The following is a 25,224-nucleotide window of genomic DNA, read 5'->3' as shown; positions in this document are numbered from 1 at the left end:
CGAGAGACACAGAAGGGTGACATCACTGTAAATTCTACAGGTATTAAGATGATAATATAGGACTGTTTTAACTTTATGCCAATTAATTTACCAGTTTAGATAAAAGAGACAAACTTCTGGAGGAAAAAAAAAAAAACAGTAACAACTAAGATCACTAAACAGGAAGAGATAACAGAATTCCATCTTCAAAAGAAATTAAATTCTATAGTTTAAAATCTTCCCACAAAAACAAAAACAAAAACACTCCAAACCCTCCAAGTACAAATGGCTTCATTGGTGAATTCGATTAAATATTTGCAGAAAAAATTATACCAATTCTAAACAAATTCTTCCAGAATATTGAAAATGAGGGACTATGCCAGCTCATTCTTTAAGGCTATCATTACACTGATACAAAGGCCAAACAAAAACATTTTAAGAAAACCACAAAAAAAATTATAAATGAAGAAAAAAATAAAAATATCAAAAAAATAAATAAAGTGAAGCCACCTACTGATAACCCTAAAAAAAAAAAAAGAAAAGAAAAAAAAGAAAAGAGGAATTCCTGTAGTGGCTCAGTGGTTAACAAATCCAGGGTTCCATCCCTGGCCTCACTCAGTGGGTTAAGGATCCAGCGTTGCCGAGAGCTGTGGTGTAGGTCGCAGACGAGGCTTGGATCCTGCATTGCTGTGGTTCTGACGTAGGCTGGCGGCTATGGCTCTGATTAGACTCCTAGCCTGGGAACCTAATATGCTGGCGGGTGCGGCCCTAGAAAAGAAAATTAAAAAAAAAAAAAAGAAAGAAAGAAAAGAAAACTATACATAACTCATCTCATGGGCATAAATATAAAACTTATAAATAAAATTTTAGCAATCTGAATCTAACAACATATAAAAAAGATAATACATCATAATCAAGTGAATTTATCTCAAAAATGCAAGGTTGGCTTAACATTTGAAAAGCAATCCACGTAATTTAACATATTAAAAATGAATTTTCAGAACATAATACAATTATCTCAAGAACATAAAAGAGGTTTTGGAGTTCCCATCGTGGTGCAGCGGAAACAAATCCGCTTAGAAACCATGAGGTTGCAGGTTCCATCCCTGGCCACACACTCAGTGGGTTAAGGATCTGGTGTTGCCGTGAGCTGTGGTGCAGGCCGGCAGCTGTAGCTCCTATTCGACCGCTAGCCTGGAAAACTCCACATGCCGTGGGTGCAGCCCTAAAAAAAAAAAAAGAATATAAAAGAGCTTTTTATATTCTAATATCTGTTCCTGATAAAAACTCAGAAACTAGAAACAGACAGGGACTTCTTCAGCCCAGGTACTACCATGAAAATCCCACAGACAACATCATACTTAATGTGAGAGCCTGAGTGCTCTCCCCCTAAGATCAGAAACAAGACAAGGATTCCACTCTCACCATTTCTATTCCATGCAATAAGGCAAGAAATAAGTAAATAAAATAAAAGGAAACGAAATTGGGGGAGCGGGGAAGTGAACTCTCTTTATTCATAGACCATGTGATAATATATACAGAAAATCCAACGGAATCTACAAAAAGCTACAAGAACTCCTAAGTGAGTTTAACAAGGTTTCAGTACACAAGATAAATAAACAAAAATCAACTGTATTTCTACATACCAGTCACAAAACAAGAGGAAACAAAATCTTCTTAAATAGCATGTATTAAAGCATCAAAAATATTAAATACTAAAAGAATAACTTAAACAAAAAATCTGAAAGATTGGTGCAGTGAAAACTATAAAACACTGCTGAGAAAAAGGAAAGGTGTAAACAAGTGAACTACCGTGTAAACAGGTCATTAGACTTCATACCGTTAAAATAGTAATACTTCTGTAATTGACCTATAAATCCTGTATAATCCCAATAAAAAATCCTGGAGGTTTTTTTTTTTTTTTTTTTTTTTTTTGTACAAAGTGATAAACAGATTCCAAAACTCACGTGGAAATACAAAGGATGAGAAAGAACCAAAACAATTTTTAAAAAATTAAAAGTTTAAAGACCGGTACTACCTGACTGTAAGACTTTCCATAAGGCTAGCGCAATGAAGACAGCATGGAATGGGAGTTCCTGTCCTGGCTCAGAGGAAACGAATCTGACTAGCATCCATGAGGACTCAGGTTCGATCCCTGGTCCCGCTCAGCAGGTTAAGGATCCAATGTTGCAGTCATGGCTCAGATATGGCATCGCTGTGGCTGTGGCATAGTCCAGTGCCTGGGACCCTCCATATGCTGTGGGTGCAGCCCTTAAAAAAAAAAAAAAAAAAGACAGTAGGGATTTTGTAAAAAAACACACAAAACAGATCAATGGAATAGACTAGAAAGTTCAGAAATGGACCCATACACATATGGACAATTGATTTCTGACAAAGGTACAAAGGCCATCCCTTTGCAAAGAAAGGAAACATCAATCCATAACTCTCACTATACAAAAACCAACTCCAAATGAACGCTAAATGTGTGATATTTAAAACTATAGAACTGCTAAAAGAAAATGTAAAAAATCCAAGTGACACTGAGTTAAGCAGAGATTCCTCAGATATAATATACTAAGGCACGATACATAGAAGAAAAAACTGATAAAAAGCTGGCCTACATCAACATTAAAAACTTTAAACTTTCCAAAAAAACCTCTGTTAACAGTATACTAAGATAAGCCATGGATGGAGGGAGGCCAATATACACAATCACACATCTGATAATAAACCTGTATCGAGAATACATTTTTTAAAAACTCCAAAAATTTAATAAGAAAAACAAACAGAAAACAAATTTAACAGACAAAAGATTTAAACGGAAACCTCAACAAAGAAGACACTGTTGGAAAACGAGCTCATGAAAAGTTGTGCCACATCATTAGGGAAATGTAAGTTTTAAAGTTACAATGAGGTTCCACTGCACAACTATTAGAATGGCTAAAAATAAGACGGACTGTACCAAGAGATGGAAAAGATGTGGAAGAAAGAGAACTCTCATACACTACTTGTCTAAACTGGCTTTTTTTTTTTTGGTCTTTTCAGGGCCCCACCGTGGCATATGGAGGTTCCCAGGCTAGGGGTCGAATCAGAGCTGCAGCCAGCAGCCTACACCACAGCCACAGCAACGTGGGATCTGATCCGCATCTGCAACCTACACCACAGCTCACGACAACGCCAGCTCCTTAACCCACAGAGCGAGGCCAGGGATTGAACCTGCAGCCTCATGGTTTCCAGTCAGATTCGTTAACCACTGAGCCACCACGGGAACTCCTGGTCTAAGTTGAGAATGGTACAACTACTTTGGAAAACAGTTTGCTCATTTTTTTAAAGTTTAACACACCCTCACTGTATGATCTAGCCATTCCCTTCCCAAGTACTTACTCCAGGGAAATGAAAGCACACGTCCACTCAAAGACTCATACACAAATGTCCTGGCAGCTTTATTTATAATAGACAAAAATTGGAGACAACCCAAGGGTCCACCAGCAGGTGCATGAGTAAACTAATGGTGCCATATCCGCACGGGGAGGCACTACGAACACTGCTGACCAACACGAAGCGACAAAACTACTGACACACGCCACAACACGAACTGCAAGGTAACTGTGCCAAGTGGAAGGTGGTAAAACACGAAGGGCACATACTGTAAGACACCCCTGACGTAAAACTCCAGAAAATGCACCTTCATCTACAGGGAAGGTTGCCTGAGGACCGTGACAGCAGAGAGGAAGGACACGTCCCCCACGGGGCATGAGGACACCGGGAGCGATGGCTACGCCAGCCCATCACCCTGGTTACGGGGATAACTCCACGGGTGCACACTTTAACTGTGCAGCTGAGATATAAACTTGCAGGGGGGGGAGGGAGGGGCGAGGGCATGAGCATAGGGGGGTAGAAAAAGGGAGGAAGTGACTAAATTCAGCTAACACTGCCGCCGCCGCCGCCGCCGTTTATATGACCTAATGAACTCCTGCAATCACAGGTTACTCCGAACAGTACTTCCTACACCAGAATTCCCCCAACCTCAAAAGCTATTTGAAGTAAGGGTTTCCTTGCTGTTAAATTCTGAAAATGTATATATTTAAAGACATTTTTAAAGTGATTCTAGGTCTCAATACTGAAGATAAATGGTCCATCTGGCCTTTGTGTAAGCCATAATAAAAGTCACTTTTATCACTCAATACTGCCAAGCTCTTTTTTTTTTTTTCCTAGTCTACAAAGTCTGAAAATGAATTTAGAAACCTATGCAATGAGATGTCTTAAACTATCCAAATAAAACCTAAGTTGTCTTTGGACTTTCTACTCAAGTTTAGCTCCATTCTAGAAAGACGTATATACGAGGTTGGCAACAACAGCAGCAAACAAGCTACTACCTTCAGTATTGGGTGTTATTTATTCACTGATCCAAATAACCTTATGGAACTTTCAGAGGCTCAACGTCACCCAAAGGCAAGATTAATCTCGACACAGCTGCTGCAAGAATACGAAAAACTCTGCCTCGAAGCTCTCTGGTTGTTGGTTGAGTGAACCAGACCAAGAGCTGATGTTTCGTGGTCGTATAAATTTGGTGAAGTGAAACACTCGGAGGGTTTCCCACAGGGACAGGCGTTACAAGCATCTGTCTCGCTCACAACAGCGGTCAGGTACGAAGTCCTGACCGCATCCTCACCCTTTCAGTCCTGCCTTCCACAGACCCGGGACTCCGCGTCTACGACCTCAACTGAAAGTCACGGTGCCAGAAAGACAGAACTTCAGGAAACACACTTGAACTATGCAGAGGCACACGTTCAAGGTCACCTTTCTACTTCTAAACTGCATTTCTCCTTACTTCTTCCATTCTAAAATTTAAGGGGGTGGAGGGTGGCTTCAAATTCCGTCTATCCCGGCGTTTCGTGACTTTACACAATGTTACAGTTCCTGAGCCTTCATCTTAACATATTCAAAAACCTGTAATGTTGAAAAGGCGTATTATTTCTTAAAATACGCTCAAGTTCTTCCCCCCTGACTACTTGTGGTGTAACTGAAAGAACAGTGAAAGCTGTTCACTGAAAAACTGAAAGCTTTTCATCTCTGAAGTACCATCTTTGCCATGTACGGGCTGTGTGACTGGTCAAATTAGTACTCAAATCTCAGTTACCTCCCTGGAAAAAGGGGCTAATACCGCCAAGCCCCCGAGACTGCTGTGAAAACAGTAAGTGTGGAAACCACAGAGCATTCACTAGACATTAGCGCTTACAGAAGCAGAGCCCAACTCCCGCCAACCTTCCTGAGACAGGACACCGAATTTCACCCAGCGAGTCCTAAGAAATCAGAAGGTTACTGTTCAGATACCATTCCAAGCTTTTCGTGTTGTTTTCAATAACTTTTCAACCATGGATATCACTTACCCTGCCTTCTTTTCATAAAATCACTCTTTGTACTACCTAACCTGGGACTACATATTTCCATGCTGCTTAGCTTAATCATCAAGTAAATGGACATGAGAAATAAACCGGCGTATCTGCGCACCATGGAGGTGAATTCCGGTTACGACAGAGCCGGTGACCACACGTGGAGAAGCCGGCTGGCCTGCAGTCAGGGAGACCATCTCGCTCACTCCAAACGACGACCGTTCTGTGGGTAAGACTTGAAGAGGACTGAGGCCAGGGAGGCAGTGACGATGACGAATAAATGCTTGGGGGGGGAAGGGAGGAGGGGAGGGCGAGATTCTTGGGCAGCATGGAGAATTCCAGATTCACCATCTTACAAACAGACAGAGTGTATGACAGGTCCAGGGTGCAGTAGCACGCCTCAACCCAGTGTGCTGAAGTGAAATAATACCAGGTCAAATGGGAGGAACGGGCAACACATTCAACACATCTGGTCATAAAAAAGTAAAAAGTCACGTCATGAAAAAGTACAGGAGCGGGAGTAGAGAGAAGCTGTGTGAGTCAAGAACTAACAGGGATTAGTTTGTGGTTCAGCAAAGAAACGGCCTCTGTCACGAAGGAGATGACGTCCAGTTACTAGAGTTAACTTTGAAGAGCACAGAAAAACAAACACAAACTTCAGGATTGGGTGGCGAATTAACTGACGAACCTCTGAGGTCTTTCCCAACTATAAGATTTCACATATTTCTATGCAGTATAACATTCAGTCCTGTCTTATTACATAGCATTTTTTGAGTAATTAATGACAACAAAATCCCAAGACTCTACTCTCTGTAACCCAGTCGCAAAAAGAAGAGATGGGCGGGATGCATTTTTTTTCCTCACCAGCCCATAACAAACCCACCAGCATCCGCTCATCCTAGCATTTTCAAAATGAGAACGGTCATTTCTAAGGAGCAGTAAAAATACTTAAGAGTTCAGCTCAAGTCCCAATTCACCTAATAAAATATCACAAGTGTCTGATAACTGTCCAGGACACCACCAAGTGTTTGACCCATTTACCGTTCCAGCTTCAGTTCCTGACCCTAACTCACACCTCAGCTTTAGGTGGTGGGGTGACGGGAGATGAGTAAGTGGATTGACAGCTGGGGGCGGAAGTGAAAACCCACATCAGGACACAGAATCATCAGCAGCCAAAGACAAACACGATCCTGAGACCAAGAATTTAAAGTTCTACTTTCACAGTTCTCGTCATGGCTCAGCAGAAGGGAACAGGACTGGTACCCATGAGGAAGCAGGTTTGATCTCTGGCCTCCCTCAGTGGGTTAAGGATCCAGTGTTGCCATAAGCTGTGGTATAGGTCGCAGATGCAGCTCAGAGCTGGCATTGCTGTGGCAGCTGTAGCTCCAATTGACCCCTAGTCTGGGAACCTCCACATGCCGTGGGTGCGGCCCTAAAAAGACCAAAAAAAAAAAAAAACCAAACAAAAAAAGACACACACACACAGTAAGTTCTACTTTCTACATAAAAATCTGGATAACAGCATTAGATAAAAGAATTTCTGCTATAGCTGATAATTTCCATGTCTGGTAGATTTTATGGGAATTGTGTGTGGACACAAATAAATGTTTATGATAAATGCAGATACAGTTGATGACAGAAATGAATAAAAGTTTTTGTTTGTTTGTTTGTCCTTTCTAGGGCCGTACCCATGGCATGTGGAGGTTCCCAGGCTAGGGGTCTAATCGGAGCTGTAGCCGCCAGCCTACACCACAGCCACAGCAACGTGGGATCCGAGCCGCGTCTGTGACCTACACCATAGCTCAAGGCAATGCCGGATCCTCAACCCACTGAGTGAGGCCAGGGATCAAACCTGCAACCTTATGGTTCCTGGTTGGATTCGTTAACCACTGTGCCACGACGGGAACTCCCAGAAAGGAAGAAAAGTTTCAAAGGGAGTAGGGAAGCTGAGGGAGCTCAAGGACAAGAGAGATCTAAATCTACAGTAACATATTTTCAAGTCAGTTGACTTGTCCGTCTCTTAAAAAACAGAAACTATTTATAAGTGAAGCAGGAAATATGGAATTCACAAATGACAGCCATAAGATAATTAACTAATTAACTGAAGTATGAAATTCAGCCCTTAACCAAAGGACCATGAATGGTAGAAAGTAACGTGCAAATTATCACGGTCACATACTAAAACATCGAGAAGTTAATTTATTACTAATGCGGGGCCTTTAACTGTAGACTAGACTCAGACCCTGCCATCCTGGTCCTCACTGCAAGCAGCCGTCCGCTCGCCAGCTAAGACCCAAACGGTGCCTTCCTACCTCTCTGAAGAGTGCGCCGTAAAACTGAACAATGTACGGGCAGTCGCTGCTCCTCATCACCACGTCCAGATCCATCAGAAGCTGCTTTTGCTCTTTTTCATCCACTGTTGACCGAATTCTCTGGAAAAGAATGATAAAAGACGTCACAAAGACATAAACAACATCTTTAGAAACGCGAGAAAAACCACTACCACAAGCAGGAAAATTTCACAGCCAACTTCACGAATACTAACTGGACATAAAAATGAAAATCTCCCTCATACTTTACGAGAACAGTCTTCTCACAGGAAAACAAAACAGCACTTTGAAAAAAAGATTTTCCGCAAAACAGCACTTCGGAACTCCTCAAGGGCCACAGGGCTTTTTACCCACAAGCACCTCTGGTGATGCCGGAAGGAGTGCTGCACCGCTCTTGTCCGTGAAATCAGCCCACGTGCGAACGGAGGGAAACGCCTACGAGCCACACTTCAAACAGTTTACATGGAGTAATTACAAGCGGTTTCACAGGTACTCTCCGAATTGTACGGACCCTAGGCATTCGAAGCCAGACCGGCCCTCTTCCCTCCCTGGCACCCTTAGGCCTCAGCACCCGTGCCCTTTAGAGAAGGAAGCGAGCCCAGAACAGGTGAAAGTGAGAGCCAGCGCAGGGCAGCACGCGACTCGCATCCGTCTTCCCCAGATCCCACGCTGCCGTTTTCCCCTTCCCCGCACCCTCCGGACGTTACCAACAAAAAGCTCTACCCGACTCTCCAACCCGTGAATCAGAATGCAGGGGGAGCGAATCTGAAAACGAGGACGCAGAGGGCTCTTGGTCTGCTCCAACAGGAGGCCCTCCTCTGAACACTGCAGAGCTGGGGGGCGCCCCCTCCACCCCAACAACGAAGCCTCTGCGGCACCCCCACCTCCCGCCCAGGAACTGTACAGAACACGGCGATGCTCAGAGGGACAGAGGACAGGAGCGATTGAGCTCCACGACTGCAAAACACCACTGATGAGGGCAGAGGCTCACGTCGAGGCATGCACACGACTCTTGTTCTCGTAAAAAGTTCACAAGGGCACACCCGCCACTGGGTACAATGCAAAGCGCATACTTACAAGGCAAGTTAGTATCAAAAAACACACAAGGTGGCATTTTGTCTTCCAAAGACCTGACGGTATCTGTCCTCAATGTTCTTGAAGGGGAAGAAGGCTGTCAATTAAATTCTTGAGCCCATTTTACAGAAGAGAAGCCAGAGGCACAGAGAGATACAAAAGACGTATTCCATGTGACATGACAATAAGCAGGCGTGTAAGGAAGAGAAGTGGGTTCTCCCGTTTCCATTTATCCACACTCAATGCAAAATTCCATCTATTCCAAATACAAACAAGTTTAATTTTGCAACTTAAAATTTATGGCCTACGAGCTACAGTCCTTCACACCCAATAAATTTTATTTACTAACTGGCATCCATCATGTATATACTGGTTTATTTTAAACTTTCACATTCAATATTCTGCCCAAATTAAAAAAAAAAATAAAAACGAAGTAAGAATAGTACTTTTAAAATTAAGAAAATTTCCCCCTTTCTCTCATTTCTGTATTTTCATAGTTTGGAGATTAATAATTCTGCTTAAAAAAAAAAAAAAGACAGACTTGAAAATAACAACATAATCAAATAAACTTAGAAAGCGTGTATCAATTCTAATGGATACTCCTTCTGTGCTTTTGTTTTGAAATGGAGAAGTATCTGGGGAAAGAGATGCGGGGAGCAGAATAAATGGGAAAACGACTGTGAAAGGGTCCGACCACTAGTCCCGGCAGATAAGGTCTCTAAACTCTCACGGATTCCTGCCCGGTTGTCACAGGGCCCAGCAGAGGGTCCAGAGGGCGGTATAACAAGGTGACAAAGGAAGGAAGGTGACTGGCATCCCTGCGGCACAGGTCCACGGGTAGCTGCTTACTGGAAGTTAGGAATAAGGTACAAGCATTCAAAAGCCAAGGAGGGGTGACTCCCCGACCAGAAACTTGCCAGGACACAGTGGAACGCGGCAAGGTGGGTACTCAGTGACTGTGGAGGAGATCCGTGTGTGGCTGCAAAGACTGTTCTTGACACTGATTAAATCAGTTTGACAGGGGAGAAAGCCATGAGTACTCGGGCCATTAGCAAGACTAAATGCTACTTTCAATTTACCACCAACTCAAAGCAGAACACCTGGAGACATTCATCCTTCGGCAAAACCGCATGGGATCTGCTGTCACTGGGACGGGGCTCAGCGACTGTGGCTCCTTCCTCCACAGAAGTGTCTATCACCCCCTAACGTTACTGCGAGTATTTGTTCTACACTTCAAGGGGTTGCCAGATGTCTCGCCAACATGGTATGAAAGCCTGAGCCATCACTCACAGGACAAGAATGAAATCACAAGCTCGCCGTGTCAACCTTTGGCACCAACTGATCCACCCATGCAGGAATCCTAAAACAGGCACCTGCGCAAACTCGGCACACAGGATCTCAGGGGGAGCTCCTCTCCACAGAGGAAAGAGGGATACAGTAAGGGGGCGACAGTCTTTTATTTGAAATCAAACAATGAAGAGAATAAGCCTTTCTTAACTGATGTAACTGCGATAAAGATATTTTGAGTGTCTAGTTCCTAGGATCCATGAGCTGCTGCGCCACAGGAGCAACCTAGTGCATCAAGCACCCCGTGCCAGCGCCTCCTCCTCAAGTCAGCATCTGAGAGGAAAACAGAAAGGGCCAGTGGTGGACTTCAGATCAGCCCAGGCCAGTGAGGGAGCAGAGAGCAGAGCAAGGATCACACTCGGCTCCCCACGCATCCCCCTGGACTCTTGCAAACATTCGATCCTTACAACCCAGAAGAAACATCCAAAATCCAGTTCTAATACAAAGTTGGAAACCCCGCAGAGCACTGCAGCACAGCAATGTGCTATCAGCTTCCTCGGAGCTGCAGGAAATCTCAGGCATTCTTATTTTTCCAATTTCCAAAGATTTTATATCCCACAGATGCAGCAACCCTTACCCTCAGCTGCTGAAGAGTCTTCTAAACAGACCACACATACGAATGTCCCTGCCACTTCACAATAGTCTCACGAATGAGGTCCAAGCAGATGGCAGCATCAGCCCAACAAAGAGGAAAAACAACAACAACGAAGAACAAAGCTGGAATGCTGATCACAGATGCAACACTATTTTTCATGTCGAAGCGTAACAAACTCTAAGTGTTAAATAGTTGTCTTACATTACGAAAGCGCATGCTTTACTCAGGCCGAAAGAAAGGATACTGATAACTGCAAAATCATCCAAGTCTTTAGAATCAATTTAATGCACTCTCGATTGCATCTTTGTCCAATCAGTGTAGGACCTCTCATTCTTCCCACTGAGGCCACGGAGGCCCGATTAAGTCCGTTCACACATCTTCTGCTATGCGGCATCGGAGAGCTTGCGAGCTCAGTTCCAGAAACATACGTGATGTCACATCACCCAAGAGCTGCCCTGAGGACAAAGTTAGGAAGACAAGCTGGGTACGTCTTGACAAGGCTGGTGTCAACTTCTTCCCCTTCACTAATTACATCATCCACATGTAAGAAGCACAACTGCATCTCAGCACCGACACATTTAAGGGCCTAAAGAGCATAAGTGACAGACCACTACTGCAGTACCCATGACAATAAGGTGAGGTAAGAGAAAAATTTGATGTTACCACTGACTAGAGAGGCATGGTCATAAGACAACAAAGAACAACAGAAAATGTGCAGGAGGCGTATCACTGGAATCCAGTCTCAAGGCCAAACCCTCGAGGACCCTCGTTTAGAGTGAGGGGTGATAAGACAGGTTTTTCTCCGAGGAACTACGTCCACTGGGATATAGTCCCATGTCACAATTCAGTCGGGTCGACCAAGTGAAGGTAGAGGGTTTCAGAACTAGGTACCCAGAACATTCAGAAACACATAGTGGTTGATTGCATTTCACCTAGAGCAACCATCTGAAAACTGTCCCACCTGGACCCCAAAGGTTTCCTCAGAGCTCATGCCCCAAGGGCTTCCCATCCGGGTAGGCACCTCCAATCCATCACATCACCCAGAAGAGTGCTAAGTTCATCTACGTATTGGGGTCCACATATGATTATATTAACGGAAAGGAGCAACAGCAAGAGAACCACATGTACGCTAGGAGCTCCAACCCTACCTACGCAAGGGACGTGAGTTCAAAACCAAGGCCAACTGGAGGGCAGCTCTGCCATGTCCTTGGGATCAGCCCACCCCTGGCATCACTCCACTTAACACTTTTATTCTGCAGCACCACAGCATTTAAGCAACACGAGGAAGCATAAAACACGGGGCGATCAATTGTGGCTTTCTTAATAAGCCACGTGATCTGCCAATCAAAGGAGAACCCGAGACACTGGAATCCAGTCTCAATTCCAAACAAGAGAGCCATGGCTCTGCATCCCACAAGTGATCTGGATAACAGGACACGAGCACTGTGGACTTCTGAGATGCAACAAAACTAGCTAACAAGGCACTCTACACCAGCAGAAGGAAGCTTATCAAATTTAAAAAGCCACGTCTGTCAACTATCATTCTAGTGCTTTCAGAACAAGGTGGAAGACCCACGTTTAAGACTAAAATGAGCCCCTCCAATAAGGCTTGTGGTCCCCAGCAAATTTACTCAGTGACAGAATTTGTGACAGAAGTGGCAAGGTCCCTACTGGAAAACAAGCCAGGCCACCCTTTGCGGACCCTGGCTCCCCACAGGCCCTCTGCACCAGGAGGCTGCCGAATGAGCAGAGGAAGCCCCACCCTTCTCAGAGGCCTGCTGATGCTGCCGGGCAGAGGGCGCCGGTCCCTCCCATCAGGCCTTGGGCCCAGGTTGTGGCCCTTCGGCTGCTCTGACCGGATGCTGATCATCTGTGCACTAACTCTGCTGGGTGTTTTTCCCCCAGACCTCAATTTCTCTAATCCTAGCTGGGAAAGCTAGTCCTGACTGCTTCTTCAAACCACTGTCACGCAAAACGGGGAATGAAATAAATGTCATTTGCAGAGGATACTGACCCAAGCCTGCAGCACCAGCCAGAGTCAAAGGACATCCTTCCTGAGCTTTGAAAGACTCTGTGGCAATAATGGCTTTGCCCAGGGAGAGCTGACCTAGCAGTATTTATTACTCCCATGCACACAAGGGTAAAACCTGCTTCCCCAGGATGTGCAAAATCTAAAATGAATGATTAACACCCCCCACACCTTAGGTCTGACACGGAACCTCCCTGGCAGCTTGGTGAACTGTCCTTGGGCCAGAGGTCAATACGCTGTCATAAGTATAACTCTTACACACACACGGTGTGTTATCTTGTAGAATCTGATTTATGAGATCATAATTGACTTTGAGATTATTCTTGAAGCTAATTATTTCCAGTAATTAATAGGTCATCTTTTCAAACATTTCTTATATGTGGCAAAATAAATCTGGGAAAGGGCTCCCTCAAACCTAAAAATGAGGAATAAATAATAATTTTTAAAAATCACACTAATACCCCAGTTCACTCTGGTACAGATACTGCAAGTAAGTCCGAGGATAATTTCCAGGGTAAGCTTAATGTCGACTAAAGAAATCCTTCAACAGTCCTCAAGTGTGTGTTTCAACACTTAGTACAGAGCTACTTCGAGTGGGCTTCTCATCTCATCAGCACCAAGGAAAACTCAGAAGAGGGGGTCGCGCTGTCTCAAAGCCCCTTCGGACCCCCACAGTCCTGACCTCAAGCTGAATGTAGTGGGGGCTCAGCAACAGAGCCGTCCATGCCTAAGACGTCAAATCTGACTCCTTAATGGTCTGCTGCCTCTTTGCAAGCCCACTTGTCTGTCAGGTCTGTGTACCTAAGTGAGGGGCAAACCAACTCTCTCAGGTGTGATGAAAGGCTGAGTTTTCTCGAAGAGACCAAAAATAATACATTTTAAAATGGGTAGTAGATGGCATGTATCACCATCAAACTAGTTATCAGATTTTAATGTAGATTAATGCAAAAACACTCTTCCAGTAGTAATATGAACACGTGGAATGTAATTCACAACACCCCATCTATACGTTGACTGGGCAACCTAGAATACTCTATCCAGCAAGAATATCATTTAAAATAGAAGGGGAAATAAAAATTTTTTCCAACAAACAAAAACTAAAAGAATACAGCAACACAAAACCCAGGCTAAAAGAAATACTGAAAGGGCTTCTCTAAACCAAAAAGAAAGGAAGGAAAGGAAAGAAAAAAGAAAAGAAAAAAAAAAAAAAAGAAGAAGAAGAGGAAGAACTAGGACTGAGGAAACCGCAATCAGAGAGCAGTCACTCAAATAAGCCAGCATACAGATTTAATCATGAACATGCTTCAAACAAAATAAAATTAAAAAGAATAAAATAAAAAAGAGTCATCAAAATCATAAAATGTGGGCAAGGGATGTTAGGAAATAAATAACCCTTTTTGTTTGTTTGTATGTTTCTCTTAATTTTAATATAGTAATGAAGTGTTTGAACCTACAGGACCATCAGGCTAAAACACACAATTATAGGAAGGGGTTAGCATACTTAAAAAATTAGGGCAACCACAAGCCAAAACGAAATATTGCATTCACAAAAAATGCAAAAAAACAAAAACAAAACAAAACAAAAAAAAAAACAAAAAAAACCACTCAAGCAGATAATAACAGGAGACCATCCAACCAAAAAAAAAAAAAAAAAAAAGGGAAGGAAGAATGGAGAACCACAGAATCGACTGGAACACGAGGTTCAAAATAATAAATAATCATCTATCAATTATCACCTTAAATGTCAATGGACTGAATGCCCCAATCAAAAGACACAGAGTGGCTGAGTGGATAAAAAGGCAAAAACCTTCAATATGCTGCCTACAAGAAACTCACCTTAGGACAAAGGATACATATAGATTGAAAGTGAAAGGGTGGGGAAAAATACTGCACACCTATACGTTGACTGAAATGTCACATTATCAAAGTTCACTATGATTGTGGCCATATCTCATTTTTTTCCTTTTTCATTTGAAACTGCCCTCCCACCACTCCCCATGCTAAACTACCACGTTTGCTCAAGAGTTCCAGGTAATAAGCAAAGGTAGGCACTATCACCTGGTGGGCAACAGATGCGACAGTTATCAGTCTGTAGGTCCCATGGCCATCTTCAAAGGACGCCTTAAGAATTGGGATTTTCAACAGCATTCCAACAGGGGGATCTCGAAATAAGGTCAGATGACAAATGGCAGGCAACAATTTCCTATTTTCACTCTTAAATTCCTTCCAAACTTGAGCAGGCATTACACAGTTTCAAACGTTAGCAAAGGGACATTCAAAGTGAAGGAACCCCGTTACCTTTATGCCCTATTAACTGTGACTAAAGTCTCTCCAGATTACCCAAACAGAGCACGTGCTGATCAGCGCAGAAAAGCATGCATAGCACACACTGAAAAGAGCAGACATGGTTACTTTAAAGCACCTTCCTGGGTACCTGGGAGAAAAGTTTAGAACTTTAGTTATATAGGATAGCTTTCCTTGAAGCCCCAGCCAAGTCAAAGTGGGTGTCATGCACAGACAGTACAGAGGGCAAGGCAACACTCATGCAGAAGAGTCTCCATAAAATGACTTTCTTCCCACTCACACTACAGTGCACAACAGAAAAAGAGAGAAATCATTTCACATTCCAAGAAAAACAACATTTTATTTCAACAGATAATCCAAAAAAGATGTCTGAGCTTGTGCAAAATTTTGTATACGTATGCATCTTCCCAGGAGAAGTTTATAGTTCTCACCACATTGTAAAAGAAGTGTGACCAAAAGCAGATGAAGAACCCATTAAGAGAATCCTAAAATTTCTCCCCATCATTAATTTTTCGCTAGTTTTACATAACCCAGCAGCAGAGAGGAATGTTCAACGGTGAAGGAGGCCAAATATTTACAGGAACATTCTGCTCACAATACACTTCAACACAGGTAGTATTTTATATTAAGTGATACAATTCCACTCCCAAAAGCCAAGCAGGAAACAGGCCACTCCTCTCATCAAACCGTTTTGATAAATTCTCAAAATAGGGGACTAACAGGAGGATGATCAGCTTGGACAGTCTGCAAACCCACTCTCAATGCCTGCAAACTGGGAGGTTATTTCTTCCCGTAAGAATTTTAAGTTCGATGAGAGTGTGGCCATATCTCGATGTCTCCTTTTGCTTCTTAAAGCCCCCTCCCCCACTGGTGTGTTTCCGGAAATACCTTACGCAGAGCGAATATTCATTAAACATCTGAACAAACACATGAACAAGTTACAGTGACTCGGCCCGTGGGAGTCTGACGGAAACCATCAGTCCATCCCAGGTACCAACACAGGCCTGCCAGTACAGTCTACGGGCCAATCTCCAGTTCTGGCCATTCTTGACTTTTCTTTTTTTCCGTGAACACAGTAAGTGGCATGACACTCCCAATATGACAGAATGTGACAGCATTATCACAAAGTCTGCATTTCAGTACAACTTTCAAACCAGGGAACAGGGCAGTACTGAGTGGAGACGCAATAAACAAACAGAAGCCAAGCCGGTCAGGACCGAGTAAGGTTGAGGTTAGTGGCAACAGCATGTGCGTGGTTTCCAGGAAACCTTCAGTAAGACTGCTGTTAGCCCTAGCCCCGCACCCTGCCCAACCCACTGCGCTGCCTCTTCTTCCAGCTCCCGCCTGGCTCAGTGCAGCACTGCCCTGCTCCCGGGGCGGCCGCCCGGCCTGAACTCACCTGGGCAGTGCAGGGCCTGAAGCGGAAAACACGTTAGTGCGTCGTGCCGAAGTGCAGCGAGCACGCACACGTCACAGCTCACGTGTCCAGAGGGCACACGCCACGGACAAGACAACCTCCATACAAAACACTCTCAAAAGAATGCGGAGAAACAAGTGTTTAAACACCCATATTTACCACAAAAGTAAGGACAGAACAACAGTGGTGTTACTGCACCAAGAAATTGCACCTAATGCATTCAAGTACCAAAAGGAATTACGGGTATCACCTACTTTAACTGCCATTATTTGCCCACTTGGTTTGTGGACCATTTTGTTGACAGAACCATAAGCTCCTCGTCCAATTTCTCCAAGGTCTTTCAAGTCCTCTGCAGTGAAATCCCAGTGCTGCTCAGGGGAGATCTTCAGTTTTCCTGACGATTCAATGCTGTGTGTTCTCAGTCTCTCTCTGTTAAAATATTGGGAAGCAATTTTTCCACATTTTAAATAAGTTTTGACTTTTTTCTTTTAGCTAGCCCTGATTAATGCGTGGGAAAAACCTGTTTTCTCATCAGTTACTAAAACAGTCTGAGCTCCAAGTTTCTGGAGGTTTTTTGTTTGAGTCAGCTTGGTTTTTTACACACTGAATAATTAAGAAAGGCCTATATTTAGGTAGTCAATAAACATAGCTTTAGTGGGATTCATAAAACCAAATTTCCATTTACTGAAGAAACTAACACTACAGACCAGTTTCATTTCCAAATATAAGATCTTTTCCAAAGTTTGCAAAGCTGCATTATCAAATGCAGAATCCCAGCTGCTATAAACCACATTTCCAAAAAGCTCTTATCCTCCCTTACCCAAAGCGAGTTATTCCAGGTCCTCAATCTTTTTTTTTGGTTTTTGTTTTTTTGTGTGTGTCTTTTGCCTTTTTCTAGGGCCGCACCCACAGCATATGGAGGTTCCCAGGCTAGGGGTCCAATCGGAGCCACAGCTGCCGGCCTACACCAGAGCCACAGCAACGCCAGATCTGAGCCGCGTCTGCAACCTACACCACAGCTCACAGTGACGCCGGATCCTTAACCCACCGAGCCAGGAGGCCAGGGATGGAACCCGCAACCTCATGGTTCCTAGTTGGATTCATTTCTGTTGCGCCATGATGGGAACTCCTGGGTCCTTCATCCTTAATCCATCTGTTCATAAACTCTGCTGCACATGAGAATTTCCTGGGGGGATTTAAAAAATCCCAACGCCCAGGTATCATCCTATAGCAATTAAATCAGAATATCTGGGGATAAGAGTCAGGAAACAGTGTATTTAAAGATCCCCAGACGATTCTAGCAAAGTCTGGGAACTGGCCCCTTAACATCCTGTCCCTGTTAATGCCATGCGAGGTGGGAGAACCGCTGGCAACTGGCTCCAAGAGGAAACTGCCCTGGGCTATTCAAAATTGAGCCTCCCAGTCCCTGAGCAATACAGAGCAATGGGGTGAAAAAGAATGATTTGTGGACAGAAGAGCTCACTTGCTACAGATTTTTGTTAAATTAAAAAAAAAAACAAACATCTCCAAATTCCAACCTGGAGGTCAAAGTATTAACTTCTAACCATACTTTGTAAAAAAACCAAATCCAATGAAAATGCAAAATCAGTCTCATTTGTCTGTCTCTGTCTCTCTCACACACAGCCCTCCCCAATGCGTAGGAATGAACTGTATCAAACCAGAGTCCAAGAGACATAAAGATTCCACTGAATAACATCTACATTTTTTCAATTTCATATTAAGTGATCAGCTTAATATGAGATCTTATCAAGTAATATCAGCAAGAACAACTGATGTGAGTGGTTATCTCTTTCTTCTTCCCAAATTTAGGAAACGTTTTCTCAGATTAGTAGAACTGCTTCTGGTAGTTACTTTTAAGATTCTCACATATTTAGAATTTTTAAATCGCTCCCCCAGAATAATCACTTATGTTTAGTTTTAGTAATAACCAACATTCAAGGTTATAGTTAAAAAGACTATATGCTCTGTCTTATTAACAACCAGCATTCCAAATGCCAATTCTCAAAGCATAATTTTAATACGTCATAATACCAGCCTTCATTCCTACAAGTTCTTTTCAGTTTATAAAATATTTTCACCAATATTTTAATACCCTAGCATCTAGAGTCACAAAAAGCCCAGAAGTGAGTTGCAGAAGTACCATTCAGGTCTGGAGGTGAAGCCAGAACTAGCTAAGATGGAAATCAGGTCTAGGCAAGCAGATCAAGCCCAGTGACTACTTTCCTCAGTCGTCTAGTTCATGAAGTAATGAAGCAATTAAGCTAGGAAAGAGTCTAACATAAATAAGTTCCATGTACAATGATTCTTTTTCTTTGATCACTGGCAAATCGACACGATCTCTATGGCTCAATGTAATCACTGGTGAAAATAACAGCACTAGCCTACTGCGGAGGAGAGCTGGGGAAAGTTAATTACAAGGACATATACCTTGGAAGCAGTATTTTTCAAGTAGTCCCTAATTTACGGGTTGTGGCAGACAGCCTCTGTGGTGGTCTCCACCATCTCCACTTTCCTGGTGGCCACAGCTGTGAGTAAGCTCCTCTCTCTGAATATGGATGGGACCTGTAACAAGCTTCCCGATGGATGCGACCTGCCCCTTGCTTCTACCTAACAAAGCCCGGCAACTGTATCACTCCTGGTTTCACTGTGTCATGTAACATTTGCTGCTAGCATTCCTGAGAAATGAAATGGGTATTTCATTACCACATAATGTCATAGCAAAACAAGTTAGAACATTATCCATTACTTTAAAGACCGAATTTTAGAATTACAGACTATCTCTGCTAAGAGGTCAGGTTACTGTAAGCCTGCTGTGTGGTTTCCAGATAAGACTTTTTCGTCTTTTGGAAAGTGAACAGACTGACAGCTAAGGGATGTGGGTTATCTTCTTCAGCTGATGGAAAGGTTCAAAAACTGAGTAAGGTGACAGACGTACAACTCTGAATACACTAAAAGCAACAGAATTATAAAGCTTCAATGGGTGAATTGTATGGTATATGAACACTACCTCAATAAAGCTGCTGAAAGAAAAAGAAGAACAGGAGAATGTGATTACTACCCAGAGTGCCATTCTCTCACTTAGACAGGAAGAGAGTTGTGAAAAACCTGCCACAGTTGTGCCACCACCAGGGCATGTTCACAGAGTCTTCATTCATCCTGGGCTGGCAATCTTCCCAGCGAAACTGAATCAATTTCACAGCTCCTGTTCTAAGAGTGAGACCAACCATGCTTGCTTCTTCCAAAAGGAACTAACTGTACGTGGGTAAGGCAGGCAGTAATCAGACCTGGAAGCCTGACCTCAACCTTCACCACGAAACTCTAGCAGTCGGTTGGTCAGAGCAGCAACTGTACCAGGCAGCCAAAACCCTACTTGCAGTATTTTATCTTTAGGCAAATCTGTCAAACAAGATTTAAGTGTTACTTCTACTAGAGAGTACCAGAAGTTCCCAGACATTGCATTATTAATTTCTTACCTGAAAATCACTTCAACTTGACTCCACAAACTGGTAACTTATCCCCAGTTCCTTTGTCCTCTCAGTTAACTAGTTAATCACTTTATATTCCTTCTAAAACAGGGTTAAGTACTGTTCATGGGCAATACTTAACCAGGACAGCCACCACTGTCCTTGCTGGGTGCACTCAAGAAACAAGCAAAGGACTGAGGTTCCAAGTCTCAAATTAACCCTGGTCTCAGACAGAAATACAATCCCAGCTCCCTATCTAGCCCTCTACAAAGTGCTGTAGGGAGAGAAAAAAAAAAGGGCAGAAAAATCAGTAATTTCTCCTCTGAATTTAGAGTTCTTTAATATGAAAACAAACTTTAGTAGTCTTTGTTAAATTAGGACTTATAATTAGACTATCAAATGATACACGTTCCAGATAAAAAATCAGCTACACACTTAAATTTTTTTAAAGGCTTGCAGATCACAAATCTGAATTAAATATGTAGTATATCTCTTGAATACAGTATCTCAAACAGTACGCATTTTTGGACAGTTATTAACAGCACCAGGGAAGCTGTTTAGATATAGACTGATGGTACCATTAATATGCTTCCCCTATATAAAGGGGAGTAGAATTTTAGTGGCAATAATAAACTCTGACGAAACTTACAGACATCAACACAAAATCAACCTTATTGATCGGAATCAAATTTGAAAAATGAGGAGTTCCCGTTGTGACTCGGTGGTTAATGAATCCGACTAGGAACCATGAGCTTGCAGGTTTGATCCCTGGCCTTGTTCAGTGGGTTAAGGATCTGGCATTGCTGTGGCTGTGGTGTAGGCTGGCGGCTGGAGCTCCGATTGGACCCCTAGCCTGGGAACCTCCGTATGCAGTGGGTGCGGCCCTAGAAAAGACCCCCCCCCCAAAAAAAGACTGAAAAATGAATTCACAGGCACACCCCATCCTACTAATAGATACTCAATGACGAATATAAATAGACTGGGTCTATACCCTCCCATGTGGTCAATATCTTCAAATTCCTTTTCAAAAGACTACTCTCTGGCTTCATGAAAGGATACATGTGAATGGCTAGAAAACGCCAGGGATTTTGGCACTCATTCTCCAAAGGCAAATTCTCCTACCCCCAGTCCCCTGGTTCCCTAATGCCATGCTCTCAACTGCCAGCAGCAAATATAGAAACACAACTCTCAGTTAACTCTGCTACGACAATCCTCCTCGGCGTCCTCCTGCAACACCTCGAGAACCACTACCCAGCAGAACGTGTCTGTATCCCTTTCTCTCCCTCCTCCCACCCCTCTCGTTATTTTCTGTGATTCTCAGGGAGTGGGGAGGGCGAGAAAAGGGACTAAAGAGGCTTGTCTTTGAGAGGAGGCTCAGAAGAGGCCATCCTTTCTCAGGCAGTCTTTGCAGGAATACTGGAAGATTTTTCTTTTTCTTTTTTCTTTTTGTCTTTTTAGGGCCACACCTGAGGCATATGGAGGTTCCCAGGCTAAAGGTCCAATTGGAGCTACAGCTGCCGGCTTACACCACAGCAATGTGGGATCTGAGCCACGTCTGCAACCTACACCACGTCTGCAACCTACACCACAGCTCTCGGCAATGCCAGATCCGTAACCCACTGAGTGAGGCCAGGGATCAAACCCACAACCTCATGGTTCTTAGGTTCGTCAACCATCAAGCCACAACGGGAACTCCTGGAAGACTTTTCCTTTATTCTGTCTGATTACAGAGATCAGATATAGCATGGAGCTTTAAGGTGCCTTAATTGTCTGTGTTTCATATTTTCATCCTTGCTTCTTAAATATTTTAGCAGGCTGCTACTCACTCATCATTTTGTATTACTAATATGAAATTGCTTTACAAACTCAGAACTTGAGTTCCTCAAGCAAATAAGAACCAAGAGTCAAAACTACTTTACATTTCTAATTGGTAGCTAATTTTTCATACTATTAGTATGTGAACGGTCTTTTAAGCACCTAAGTGTAAAACAACTACATTCTCAGGCTTAGTTTTACTGTTCTGGGAGGACATTCATCCAACCAAGTCAATGAGAAAAAAAGATTTTATAGCAGTAAGTTTTATTAACAGACACATTTAGCTATGCATGTATTTTACCAACTAAACCTATTTGAAATCTAGCGTATTTTTGAACCTCTTATAGTGCCTACACGTTAGTTTCTATAAACTATGATCAGCCAGCTTCATTTAATCCCAACCTATGCTTTAAACCTTATCTCATTCTATTTCCCTACGCATACTCTGAATGCCAATAGAAAAATTAACAGTTCAAGTGATTATAGCTGGATCTGAATCTTTCTAGAAGTGAAGCTATTTAAGCTTAAGCATACGATTCAACACGGGTGGCACTTAATACACGAGATAGTCTGTTACAGGAAGAAAAGGAGAAGACTCCCATTCCTACCGCTTCCTGACACCCCAGTGTGCTGGTCTAGATGTGCGTGGTCACGGAACAACCGGATTCCCCTAGAAAGGAAGTAGGGACTTCACCCTTCTGGCCTCGCGGGAAACTCCGCCTGAAAATCCTCAGGGAACTGGGGAGGATTTTCCCTTCATGGCTCGGTGGTTAATGAACCCAACTGGGATCCATGAGGATGCGGGTTCAACCCTGGCCTCGCTCAGTGGGTTAAGGATCCGCGTTGCCATGAGCTGTGGTGTGGGCCGGTGTAGCTCCAATTAGACCCCTAGCCTGGGACCCTCCATATGCCATGAGTGAGGCCCTAAAATAGAATAAAAAAAAAATCCTCGATTGAGCCTCGCATGTTCCTCTTCTGTACCACGTATGGTGAAACCAAGAAACACCCACGTGTGGCAAACTCCTCATCTAGTAACATTTTTTACAAGCGTATTAGGCCAGTGTGGTGCTGCTTCTTTTTGGCGAATCCTAATTCAGGCCGACTTCTAACCATCTTTGCTTAAGTCCTACGATAATAATCTCCAGAAGGTCTAGGTCAGAGGCTTCGCTTTCAGGTGCAGAGGTGGGGACACAGGGAGCAGGCTACAGTCCTTCCAGCCACAACAGGGGCAGGGCTTCCCCTGCGGTTCCAGCATCCACACTGGAATCGCCTGTCTGCGACGCGCTTCTTCACCATGGGCAGGCGTCGCGTCTTAAACACGTTGAAATATATCCAAACCTGCTAAGTGAAACTTCCAAGGGACACGAGCCTAGACATCTGCCATCACTACGATGGCTTTAAAATGTGCTCAGAAGGTAGGAGGAAACCAGAGACCTTGCCTGCCTGAGTCAATGGTCTGCATACTCTCATAAGGACACAAAGGCTCCCCACCCAGAGTCCAGTCTCAAACTAACGGCTCTGTTCATTCATTTATGGAACTGACTTATTTTGACTCATGTACATATTTCCCATTGTCATAACCTAGTCATGAGTCTAAAGCTCTCAAAACTCTGATTCTTATTTTGGTTCCAACTACCTTTCATTAAAATTCCAGATTCAGGAGCGCCCGTTGTGGCTCAGCAGGTTAAAAACCCGATTAGTATCCATGAGGATGGGGGTTCGATCCCTGGCCTTGCTCAGTGGCTCAGTAGGTCGCAGAGGCAGCTCAGACCTGGGATTGATGTGCCTGTGGCATAAGCTGGCATCTAACTTCCACTTGCAGCAGGTGCGGCCATTAAAAAAAACAAAAAACAAAAAACAATTCCGATTCACTTTGCTGTTCTTGGGGGAGGGAGCTGAGGAGAGACTGACTGCAAGTAAAAGTTCAGACACTGCTCCTGGTCTCCTGTGAATACTCCCATACTCCCTCTAACCCTGAGCTTCTGTCTGCATCACAGAGGCCTGAGCGCCCTGCCCTAGAAAAGTTTAACATCCTTTCCCGGAGGTCAACAAGTCTACTGCAGAGAATATGCCTCAGAGGTTTCCAAAGGAAGCTGGCAGGCAACTGGCTATTCTTGACACAGAATAAGGGCTAAGAAGCCAAAACCCAGTTCTTCAATCCCATATGCAGTGGCCTCAACTATGGCCCCAACAAAAGCCATGTCCCTCTGGAACCTCAAAAGGTGCCCTTATTTTTACAGATATAATTAGGATAATGGTCATGAACAAAGACCATCCTGGCTTAGTGTCCTTAGAGACAGAAAGGGAGAGGACAGAGACACAAAGAGACAGGGAAGTGAGGACAGGCAGCATGGATTATGCTACCAAAACACAAGCAATGCCGGGAGCCCCCAGAGCTGGAACCAGGACGGAGGGATCTTCCTCTAGAGCCTTAAGGTGTTGGCGTGGCCCTGCCAACACCTTGGCTTCTGCTTCCTGGCCTCTTAAACCCGAGAGGATAAATTTATGTTGCTTTAAGACACCAAGTCTGTGGTCATTGTCACGGCAGCCCCAGGAATCAGATATAACATCTATATCACAAGTCACTAAACTTACTATGTGAGGGATAGACAGTAAATACCTTAGGCTTTGCCAGCCATACAAGTCTCCATGGCAACTATGTAACCAAATGGGTGTGGCTACATGCCAATAAAACTTTACCTCAAAGCTGGCAGCAGGCAACATGGGACAGTGAGCTGCAGTTTGCTGACTACATAATTTAAATGCTATCTCGTCATCTAAAGGACACCAATCATTTAGATGATCTAAATTCTATCTTTTCATTTTGCTTATCACTTCTCTTTCAAATTTACAATTATGCTCTGGAGGATAAGAAACTCCACTTAGCCACCCAAGTCCTAGAGTCGTATTTCCAGGATTTAATCTTGAGATACATTTCAGGCTTTTTCTTAAAAGTCTTCCACAAACCTATGGGGAGCAGGGCTGAGGGGCTGACACCTGTTCCCCGACTCTCCCACCGTCTAGGCCGGTGAGTACAAGGCAGCAGCAAAGGGCCCTCGGCCTCGCAGCCCTCAGGGCCTCCAGCCCTTATAGCAATAACAGCTAATTACCCAACGGCTCTCTTCCTCCTGAACAGGAGAACCTCACTCCCCAAACTTGCCAAAGCCGACTCATTTACCTTTGGTAAATAAATATTTTCTTGTGTCTAGAACCAGCATACATAAAATCCCTTTATTATCTGATCAGTTTGAAGTATGTTTTCTCCTCTTATTTCATGATCAAATTCTTCTGCTTAATTTACCTTGATCTTGATTTCCACCCAACGCTACCAAACATACTCTTTTCCCCAAATTATTTCTTCCTCCTTTTCCCCAGAGCATCCTTCATTTAATCAAGCCAGCATATACTAAAATGCCTCATGCTGTCTTACTCTCTCCTCAGCATATATATATATAT

The 25,224-nt window shown here is 43.5% G+C and overlaps 1 protein-coding gene and 1 non-coding gene across 3 annotated transcripts in view; both read right to left on the bottom strand.

Moving 5' to 3' along the window:
- Positions 1-25,224, bottom strand: part of MAP2K4 (mitogen-activated protein kinase kinase 4) — a 114,189-nt gene that overhangs the window by 35,011 nt on the left and 53,954 nt on the right. For both annotated transcript variants that reach the window (XM_021067890.1, XM_003132006.5), the window contains 2 exons: positions 16,723-16,897; positions 7,685-7,804 (listed from right to left, as the gene is read on the bottom strand). In XM_021067890.1, coding sequence (XP_020923549.1) covers positions 7,685-7,804; positions 16,723-16,897 — 295 coding nt within the window. The remainder of the gene's footprint in view (positions 1-7,684; positions 7,805-16,722; positions 16,898-25,224) is intronic.
- Positions 16,280-16,359, bottom strand: MIR744 (microRNA 744). Its single transcript, NR_035404.1, has one exon. It is a non-coding gene; the product is annotated as a microRNA 744 (primary transcript).

The sequence above is a fragment of the Sus scrofa genome, chromosome 12 (assembly GCF_000003025.6).
Source record: "Sus scrofa isolate TJ Tabasco breed Duroc chromosome 12, Sscrofa11.1, whole genome shotgun sequence".
Lineage (NCBI taxonomy): Eukaryota > Metazoa > Chordata > Mammalia > Artiodactyla > Suidae > Sus > Sus scrofa.
This window is presented reverse-complemented; position numbering and strand designations above follow the sequence as displayed.